At 40.7% G+C, this 11,202-nt stretch overlaps 1 protein-coding gene across 2 annotated transcripts in view; it reads right to left on the bottom strand.

Annotated features, from left to right (window-relative positions):
- Positions 1-10,909, bottom strand: part of CAPN7 (calpain 7) — a 50,590-nt gene extending 39,681 nt beyond the window's left edge. Inside the window, exons 1-2 of one of the 2 annotated variants that reach the window (XM_032267075.1) lie at positions 10,561-10,909; positions 5,122-5,230 (exon numbers count right to left, since the gene is read on the bottom strand). In XM_032267075.1, coding sequence (XP_032122966.1) covers positions 5,122-5,230; positions 10,561-10,662 — 211 coding nt within the window. In that variant the 5' untranslated portion in view covers positions 10,663-10,909. The remainder of the gene's footprint in view (positions 1-5,121; positions 5,231-10,560) is intronic. The other variant, XM_032267064.1, reaches the window with a different exon arrangement.
- Between the last annotated feature and the right edge of the window lie 293 nt (positions 10,910-11,202).

The raw sequence follows: 11,202 nt of genomic DNA, 5'->3' as shown, positions 1-11,202 counted from the left end.
GGAGACAACAGATGCTGGAGAGGATGTGGAGAAATAGGAACACTTTTACACTGTTGGTGGGAGTGTAAATTAGTTCAACCATTGTGGAAGACAGTGTGGCGATTCCTCAAGGACCTAGAAATAGAAATTCCATTTGACCCAACAATCCCATTACTGGGTATATATCCAAAGGATTACAAATCGTTCTACTATAAGGACACGTGCACACGAATGTTCATTGCAGCACTGTTTACAATAGCAAAGACCTGGAACCAACCCAAATGCCCATCGACGATAGACTGGATAGGGAAAATGTGGCACATATACACCATGGAATATTATGCAGCCATCAAAAACGATGAGTTTGGGTCCTTTGTAGGGACATGGATGAACCTGGAAACCATCATTCTCAGCAAACTGACAGAAGAGCAGAAGATCAAACACCGCATGTTCTCACTCACAGGCGGGTGTTGAACAATGAGAACACATGGACAGAGGGAGGGGAGCAATACACACTGGGGTCAGTTGGGGGGAAAGAGGGGAGGGACGATGGGGGGTGGGAAGCTGGGGAGAGATAGCAAGGGGAGAAATGCCAGATGTAGGTGATGGGGAGGAAGGCAGCAAATCACACTGCCACGTGTGTTCCTATGCAACAATTTTGCATGTTCTTCACATGTACCCCAAAACCTAAAATGCAATAAAATAAATGGGAAAAAAAAAATTAAAACATAGGAGTCCTCCTCATATGCTCCTCTAGCTCAAAAGACAAAAACTTGGAAATTGCTAAATATTAAGAAACCTATTTTAAGGCAATTAAAACCTTTTTTATCTGTACAGACAAAACTGTGTAATGTAATATACTAGGCTCTGATGATCAAGTTCCTGCTTTTTCTATTTACTCTGGGCCTAGAATAAGTTATGTATTTTCATTGCTCTTTGAATATTTTCATTTGTTTTTAAGAAAGAAACTACATATAAGAAACATGTATCCAGAATATATAAAGATCTCTTACAACTCAATAATAAAGACAACCTAGTTAAAAAATGGGCAAAGGATCTGAATAGACATTCCTCCAAAGATGACATTCGAAAGGTCAAATGGCACATAAGAAAATGCTCAACATAGCCATCAAAAAATGCAAATCACAACCACAATAAGATGACACTTTATACATACTAGGATGGCTAAAATAAAAAAGACAGTAACAAGTGTTGGTGAGGATGTGAAGGACTTGCAACCCAGATACACTGCTGGTGGAATTGCAAAATGGTGTAGCCAACTGTGGAATCGTGTAGCCACTTTGGAAAACAATTTTGCAGTTCCTCAAAAAGTTAAACATGGAGCTATATCCTATGACACAGCAGTTCCATTTCTGGGTGGGAATTCCAAGAGAACTGAGAAAACATACGTCCATGCAAAAGTCTGTACCTGATTTTTTTTTTTTTTTGGAGACAGAATCTCACTCTGTCATCCAGGTTGGAGTGCACTGGCATGATCTTAGCTCACCCCAACCTCCACCTCCCGGGTTTTCAGGCAATTCTTGTGCCTCAGCCTCCCAAGTAGCTGGGAGTACATGCATGTACCACCATGCCCAGCTAATTTTTGTATTTTTAGTAGAAACAGGGTTTCACCATGTTGGACAGGCTGATCTCAAACTCCTGGCCTCAAGTGATCCGTCCGCCTCACCCTTCCAAAGTGCTGGGATTGTAGGTGTGAGCCAGCACGTGTACATGAATGTTCCTAAGTGCATTATTTATAATAGCCAAAAGGTGTAAACAACCCAAATGTTCATCAACTAATGAATAAACAAAATGCAGCATATATCAATACAATGAAATATTACTCAGCCATAAAAAGGAATGAAGTAAATAAAACTTGCAAACATTAAATTCAGTAAAAGCAGCCAGACAGCAAAAGGGCCATGTATTGAATGATTCCATTTGTATGAATAATCTGGAATAGGCAAATCCATAGAAACAGCAAGATTACTGGTGGCTAGGGGGATGGAAGAATGGGGAGTGACTGCTAATGGGTAACAGGTTTCTCTTGGGGCGATGAGAACATTTTAAAATTAGATAGTGGGGATAGTTACACAACTCTGAAAATATGCAAAAAACAACTGAATTATACACTTTAAGAGGGTTAATTTTATGGTATGGAAATAATATCTCACTAAACTTGCTATTTAAGAAAAATCTGAGATCTTGTTAGTTCTTCAGGGGTACGTGCTGATTTATTTATTTATTTATTTATTTATTTTTTTTAAGATACAGGTCTTACCAGGCTGCCCAGGCTGGCCTTAAACTCTTAAGCTCCTGGGCTCAAGCGACCCTTCTGCCTCAACCTCACAAATAGCTGGAACTACAACACACTCACCACTGTGCCCAGTTTGTGCTGATGTTTTCAAAACTTTAGGCTTCTTAAATACCTCTCTGAAGTAAGTACTAATCCCATTTATGAAAAAGATACCAAAGCTACCAAAGCTCAAACACATTGAAATATCTAGCCCAGTGTTTCTCAGCCTGGCATTACTGACATCTTGGGCCGGATAATTCTTTGTTGAAGACCGTCTTGCGTACTCCAGAATTTAGCAATATCCCTGGCCTCTACCCAACAAAGTGCCAGAAGCATACTCCTTACCAACTAGCAGTGTGAAAACAAAAACCTTCTCCAGAAATTGCAAATGTTCCCTGGGGGGCAAATCACTCCCTACTGAGAACCACTGATTTAGTCTAAGACTTCACAGCCACAAGTCAAAGGGTAGAGACTCAACATGGATCTTTTAATTCCAAGTCTTGAACTCTGTAACTATGATGGCTAATTTTCCTTTTTATTTTTCAAGACAGGGTCTAACTCTGTAACCCACGCTGAGTGCAGTGGTGCAATCCTGGCTCACCGCAGCCTTGACATCCTGGGCTCAAGCAGTCTTCCTGCCTCAGCCTCTGAGGAGCTGGGACTACAGGCACACACCACCACACCCAGCTAATTTTTTTTTTTTTTTTTGTAGAGATGAGGTCTATGTTGCCCAGGCTGATCTTGAACTCTTAGACTCAAGTGATTCTCCTGCCTCAGCTTCCCAAAGTGCTGGGATTACAAGCATGAGCCACTATGCCAGCCTACACTGGTTAATTTTAAATTATGTTGCCTTTCTCTACCCCAACATCAACTCTCTCTGAAGAGTCTCTTAACTGTCAGTAGACTACCTTGTTTTTAAAAAGTGGGGTTCTTAACAGGATTTTTATTTGAAAAAGGATTTTTCTGCTGAAAAGAAAATCCTTTAATTCTCTAGAGATTATACTCCATTCCTTTAATGAAAGGAGACAGAACTTGGTAAAACAAGGTATGTTATGCTTTAAAAATCCTTTCTGAACTTTATTTCACTGGCAAGTCTTTACTCTTCAAGAGATTACGGCTGTCTCATCTGATGTCTGAATATCACATATATACCAACGTTTAGAATTTATTTCCCAAAAATCACATGTAATTTTTTAGGCTCAGTTGTATTTAATACAAAGTAAAAATAATTTTAAAAATTCCTTAGGAAAAAATAGATGATTCATATACACTTTTTCCAATTGTTACAAGGATTTCAGGGGTTTAAAGAGCGCTCTTACCGGAATCAAGAGCCAATGGTGTAAATGTGCTTGACTGTGTATACATATGGAAAAGAAAGATCATAGGGTGATACTGTTCCAGCGTTTCTGCTCCTAGAACAGTATCACCATATGATCTCTCCTTTCTAGAGCATTTGGCTTTAACATTTAGTCTAGCAAGCTTCAGAAAGGGATTTCCATGATAGTGCAATGTTTACTCTCCACACCTGATGAAGGTCCTCCTGAAGGCAGGGACGGTCACTTATCACCCTGTACTTGCCATACAGCCTACACATGCATTCAATAAATAGTTGTTGAAATGAAGAAAACTATGAAAAAACAGGGAGATCATGGAAGTAAACAGGAAAGACTATATTCCCTACTTCAAAGATAATTTTATTTGAAAACACTGGTTATGAAACAAAGTTTCTAATTATTGGGCAGTTAAATTTAAGAAATTCATTTACTTGGCTAGGAAAACAAAGTTCCTTTGAATTTTATATGGTATTCTGAATACATGAATCAATACTTTGTATCAAGTGAGGTCCCAGTAACACAAGCAGTACACTTTTCAATACATGCACTTTCCGGGCACTGTGTTAAACTACTTTATTTTATTTTTATTTTATTATTTTATTTTTAGAGGCAGGGTTTCACCATATTGGCCAGGCTGGTCTCAAACTCCCAACCTCAAGTGATCCACCCGCCTCAGCCTCCCAAAGTGCTGGGATTACAGACATAAACCACTGCACCCAGCCAAACTACCTTGTTTTTAAGGGAACTATCATAACAAGAAATCCAATGATTAAATCTTGTAATTGCTCATATCTATTCAGAACGAGTGGTAGAAAGTAGCACAAAGTCCATCAGAATAGAGATTCCTCTGCTTGTGGCTTTATCATGCAGCAACAGAAAAAGTGGGTTAAAAGAGTCCCTAGAGAGATGAATGTATTCATAAATACAATATTAACATCAGTTACCTCTAACAAAACTGTGACCATTAAGACTATGTACACTTCTATTACAGTGCCTGCCATGCTGTTTACAAAAATAAATAAAAGTTGTTCCAACTCTCTGCTTACATGTCACTTTCCCAAGATATGGTTTAAGAGTTTAGCAAAGGTCTGAAAGTAGAAGACACTGACAGAGAAGAGACTATGAACCTACTGCTAAAGTCTGTAAACACTGAAGAGAAACAGTCACTTAATTTCATAAGGAAGAGACATGTGACAGATTACTTTAAAAGCAGACTTTAACTGAATCCTAATCCTAACTTTGCCAATGATAAATTGTTTGAACATAGGTAATTCACCAACCTGCACTCTGGGAAATTAGGAAACAACTATATTATCTCTACGGTTCCTCTTCAAAAATCTATCACTTATTTCCAAATGATTTTTAAAGAGGTGATTAGCAAAAGTGGAATGAGCGGCAACAGTGAGGATCAAGATTCAAAGATAAAAATGAAGAAGAGAAACAAACACAGGGGCAAAAGACATGATGGGAGAAAAGAAAAGCTAGTGACAAGTGTAGGAGGCCTTTACTAACCTGCTGAATGTAGAGCTTGCACTCTTTCCAGATACTCAGTTATTTTTTCTTGAATATGTTCTAGGCTTGATCCTGCCATCTCAGCATAAATTAAGGCTTGTGCAGCTTCCTAAAAATAAAAGAATTCAAAGGAATCCAATAGATGTATTACAACTTGAATTTTCTTTACCACATTCTCATTCAATATTGGTTTTAATGAATGACAAAGCAACAGTGTCTTTAAAATATTAATAGTAATTTTTTTCATAAAGCAGTTATATAATCCTCCACTATGTCTTCTTCGGTATTCAATGTTCTCAATTTTTTTTTCTTTTTTTTTTTTTTTGAGACAGAGTCTCACTCTATTGCCCAGACAGGAGTGAAGCAGCGTGATCTTGGCTCACTGCAACCTCTGTCTCCCAGGTTCGGGTGATTCTTGTATCTCAGCCTCTCGAGTAGCTGGGACTACAGGTGTACACCACCACGCCTGGTTAATTTTTGTATTTTTAGTAGAGATGGGGTTCTGCTATGTTGGCTAGGCCGGTCTTGAACTCCAGGTCTCAAGTGACCCGCCTGCCCTGGCCTCCCCAAGTGCTGGGATTACAGGCATAAGCCAACATACCTGGCCCAAACGACACTTTTTTTTCCTTGGCTTTTTCAAAGATGGAGTCAGCATTAGGTGCTAAAAGCCACGGGATGCACCAAAACAGGAACTTGAACTCTGGGCCTCAGATTAAAAGACTGATGCTTTACCAACTATGCTATCCAGGCTCTCTCTCAATATAAATATACAATTGAAAATTTTTGAATTCATGCACAAGGACCTGATTATAAACACTTCTTCAGAATAGCTGTAGTTTGTTTTCTTTTCCTTTTTCCTTATGCAATAGATCAGACTTAAAATTATATACTTTGAAAATGTGAACTGATTGCAAGTAACTGACACTCAAAAAAACATGAATTGAGCCATTGAAGCACTAAAATAACCACTAAAATAAAATTAAATACCAAGAAGAGCTTAAAAGAGATTATAAAGGTTAAATACTTCACAGTAAAAAGAAAATAGTTTTCTCCACAGAAAATACTGACAAACGATGACACATTTTAAAGCAGATTTTAGTTGTATAAACTTATTTTAATTAAGAAAATCTGGATTCTTCTTCCAGTTATTCCATAACTTCCATAACCAGTTATACTATGGCTAGAAGGAATTGTTTCCATTCTCCTCATCACTATTCCAGGAAGGTTACCAATGCTACCACCTAGAAAAACAAAGAGAATTTTCTACAAGTAACAGCACCTTCTCTGCAGTAACCCAAGCATGTACACTTCATGGGTCATCATGCCTGATTCCAAAGAAGCCATCTACTGAACATCACTTTTTGAATCCACTTATTTGAGCAGGAGTTGTTTCACTGAATTTAACAAAATTAGTTAAGAAAAATGCAGTTTTCAGCCTGGGCACCACGGTGAAACGCTGTCTCTAAAAACTAGTCCCACCTACTCAGGAGGCTGAGGCGGGAGGATCACCTGAGCCCTAGGAGGTTGAGGTTGCAGTGAGCTGTGATTGTGCCACTGCATTCCAGCCTGGGCGACAGAGTGAGACGCTGTCTTTAAAAAAAAAAAAAAAAAAAAGAAAGAAAGAAGAAGAAAGTACAGTTTTGACCCCAATAAAAATTCAGCCTAAATGCACTGAAGTAGAAAAGATATGACTTCCTCAGATTCTGTAACTCAGATATTTCAGGGGAGGAAAATACAACTTTACATGTAAACATGAAATATATTTTACATACCATCATTATCTAAATCCAATAAATGGAATGTTTTTGATGAATGTAAATGATATAAGTATATAATACATATATATTGCCCCTTCAGATGTCTTGTATATGATTATTAATTTCCAAATAATTATTTTGCTTTTTAAAAAAGTCAATTTTTTACTTTGGAGTCTTAGGCAAGAGGACTGCTTGAGGCCAGGAGTTCAAGACCAACTGGGCAACATAGTCAGACCCTCATTTCTGGGGAGAAAAAAAAAATTAGCCAGGCAGGTGGTGTATACCTGTAGTCCCAGCTATTCAGGAGGCTGAGGCTGGAGGACTGCTTTAGCCCAGGAATTTGAGGCTGCAGTGAGCTATGACCCCACCACTGCCTGCCAGCCTGGGTGACAGAATGAGACGCTGTTTTATAAAAGGAAAAAAAAAACAAACCGTATTTTACTCATTTCATTTATATTCAAAAGTGACTAACAAGAAATAGCTTATTGAAACAACTGCAGAAAACACTAAATACTAAACTGATGAAGCTTATGTAAATAATTTCTAGAAGTACAACCACTTTTTTTTTACTTTCTTAAGGAGGAAAAATTATTCCCAAGTGACATGTATGTAAGCCTAGAGGAAAAAAAGAGGCAGTTCATAGTTTCTTCTGCATTAATAAAAGCTATTTTTATATAGCACTATTTTAACTTGTTAATATTTGTCAAAGCTATTTCACAAAACAATTTTTCTCTTGAACAATGCCTTGTGAAATGGTCAAAAAAAGTCTAAAAGAAAGGATTCTGAAATGCACCAAAACTCTCTAAATATAAAGCAGATTATAACAGAATGAGACCTACTGTTAGATAGATCAGAGGGGGACCATAGTTTATAATTGATTGTACATTTCAAAATAGCTAAATTCAAATGTTCCTAGCATAAAGATAAATATATTTAAGTAATAATAAATAGTATTAATAGCTGTACAGTTCAGCTATGAAGTAGTTAAGGTGATGGCGATTCCAAGTATGCTGATTTATCTTTACCAATTATATTAATGAATTATTACATGAACCCTGAAACTATGTACATTACACATCAATAAAAAAAAAAAAAAAAACAGGCCGAGCACGGTGGCTCATGCCTGTAATCCCAGCACGTTGGGAGGCCAAGGCGGGTGGATCACCTGAGGTTGGGAGTTTGAGACCAGTTTGACCAACATGGAGAAACCCCACCTCTACTAAAAATACAAAATTAGCCAGGTGTGGTGGTGCATGCCTGTAATCCCAGCCACTGGGGAGGCTGAGGCAGGAGAATTGCTTGAAACCGGGAAGTAAAGGTTACAGCGAGCCCAGATCACACCATTGCACTCCAGCATGGGCAACAAGAGCAAAACTACATCTCAAAAAAAAAAAAAAAAATAGACTATAAAATGAAAGCAACAAAATATTAATCTGAAACAAACCACACATTATTGATAGCACATACATTCATGAAAAAATTACCACTATTGTACAGTTTTATCAAAGTCTGACATTCTTTTTAAAAGAAAAAGTGACAGTATCATGACGACACAGCTCCCTCTAAATCTAGCTAGAGCTGGAGGGGTGTATTTGAAAATCCTCAGAATTGGAGAGAAGAGAGTAGACTGTGGTAGCTCATACCCTTTGATTTAGCAATTCTGTCCCTGGTAATATATCCAAAAGAAAATTCAAGCAAAAATGTGCACTAGTCATAAGAATTATTTATAAAGATATCAACTACATTGTTACTTATGATGGTCAAAAAACAGAATGAACTTAATGCCCAAGAGTTTGTAAATTAATTATGTACACTGGCCAGGCAACACAGCGAGACCCCACATTTACAAAAAATAAAAAATTAGCTAGGTGTGGTTGTGTCCACCCGTAGTCTCACTAATTGGGATTACAATTAGTAATTGTAATTACTCAAGGATTGCTTGAGGTTAGCAGTTTCAGGCTGCAATGAGCTATTATTAAGCCACTGCACTCCAACCTGTGTAACACGACAAGATCCTCTCAAAACAAAGAAAAATTATGGTACACCCACATAATGAACCACTGTGCAGCTATTATTACCAAGAACAACATAAACCAGTTTGTAAAAAAAAAAAAGTATATACACATATGCATTAAAAAACCACAAAATATGCAGTCACACATCACACATTTCAGGCAACAACAGATTGAATATACGATAGCGGTCCCTTAAATAAGATCATAATGGAGCTGAAAAATTCCTACTGCCTGGTCATGTCACAGCCATCATAATGTCACAGCACAACACTTTACTCACGTTTGTGGTGATGCTGGTGTAAACAAACCTACTGAGCTGCCAGTGGCGTCAAAGTCTACCGCATACAATTACGTAGAGTACGTAATACTTGTTAATATACAACTATGTTACTGGTTTACGTATTAGCTATGCTATACTATGTGTTAGTGTGCTCCTATTTATTATAGAAAAAAAGGTAACTATAAAACAGTTTCTGGTGTGCCCTTCAGGAGATATTTCAGGAGACACTGTTATCACAGATGACAGCTCCATTCCTGTTACTGCCCCTGAAGACCTCCCAGTGGGACAAGATTGGAAGTGGAAGACAGTAATGTTGATGATCCTGACTTGGTGTAGGCCTAGGCTAATGTGTGTCTTAGTTTTCAACTAAAAGGTTAAAAAAATATTACCAAATAAGCACATAAAATATTTTTGTGTAGGTGTACAATATGTTTGTTTTAAGCTATCATGAAAGAGTTAAAAAGTTAAGAAAATCCAAAAGTTTATAAAAGGGTTACAGTAAGCTAAGGTTGTTACTGAAGAAAGAAAATTTTTAAAAAATTGGTGTAGCCTAAGTGTACAGTGCTTATAAAGTCTACAGTAGAGCAGAGCAGAGCAGTGAATGTCCTAGGACTTCACATTCACTCACTGCTACTCACCAACTCAGAGCAACTTCCAGTCCTGCAAGCTCCATTCGTGGGTTAAGTGCCCTACACAGGTGTAGCATTTAAAAAAAAGCCTTTTAGGCTGCATGTTTACCGTACCTTTTCTATGCACACATACTTACCACTGCGTGTAACTGCACACACCATACAGTACAGTAACATGTTGAGCAGACATGTAACCAGGGAGCACACAGCCTAGGTGTGGAGCAAGCTGTACCATGCAGGCTTGTGTAAGCGCATTCTACAGCGTTCGCACAACAAAATGACCTACGAACACATTTCTCAGTATCACATGCCTAAGGACGCATGACTGTACATCAAATGCTAGGATAAGAGATGGTTTTTATTCTTTTAAAATTTATTTAGCGCGTACGCATTATTTTGCTATATATCACAGGCCATTTCCTGCTAGCTGTAAATCAGAGCCAAGTGACAGCAATAATAGGCTACTAACTACCCATATCTAACACCTGCCCCGAAGCAGCTCCACGGTGGGCATTCGCCAGCCGGGACCGCAACTGGAGGAGCGGTGACTGCAAGCCGCGACCCAGCCTCCCCGCGGCCGCAGCGCCGGCCTCCGCAGCCAGGCTTGCTGCTCCCCTCAAGAGGAGGGTCGGGTGGCGGACGACGGAAAAGCAAAGCTGGGGCCGCTCGCCTCCGCACCTGGACCCCGCCCCTCGGCCGCAGGCCCCGGCCGCACTCCGACTTTGCGATTCCGACCGAAGCGGCGGGCCCGCCCCTACCTTGTAGTAAAACACCGCCTCGGAGTAGCGGCCTTCGTGGTCGCGCTGCACCGCCAGCCGGGCGAACTGCACGGCGTCCCGCTCCAGCGCCGTGGCGTCCATGGCGCCGAGGCAGGCAACGAGGCCCTGACGCAGGACGGCTCTTCGCGGACTGCGGCGGGCCGGCGGCGGCGGCGAGGACTCGGGAGCGCCGCGGAGTGAGCGGCAAAGTTTACTTTGGGAGGTGGAGGAGGAGAGCTCGCCTTCCCGGTGCCTGGCTGGGGCCCACTGCGACGCCGCGCTACCCCGCGCAAGCCGGGCTCGCAGCCCTCACGGCCTCCTCACTTCGCGGACCCCGCGGCCCTCGCCCCGCCCACTAGACGCCCCACGCAGGCGCAGCCTGACCCTCGCGAGCTCCTTAGGAGCTGGGATGGCCGAGGCCACGCTCGCAGGACTGCACGGGCGGTGGGTGGGGCTGGGCCCACGCAGGAGCGGGGCCTAGAGGGCGGGGCAGAAAGGTCAGCGTCTGTTCACGTGACCGTGGCGGCGCCGGGGATTGGGCGGCTGAGGGCAGGTGCCACGTCCAAGCTGACCACACTCGGCCATCTGCGTGGCGGTGGCGGTGCAGGGAGAGGCTGTTGCCGTCGACAGTAGGCAGGAGGG

This window comes from Sapajus apella, unplaced genomic scaffold (assembly GCF_009761245.1).
Source record: "Sapajus apella isolate SASKATOON/1434 unplaced genomic scaffold, GSC_monkey_1.0 scaffold4, whole genome shotgun sequence".
NCBI lineage: Eukaryota > Metazoa > Chordata > Mammalia > Primates > Cebidae > Sapajus > Sapajus apella.
Note: the sequence above shows the minus strand (reverse complement) of the source record. Positions and strands in the feature narration are given on the sequence as shown.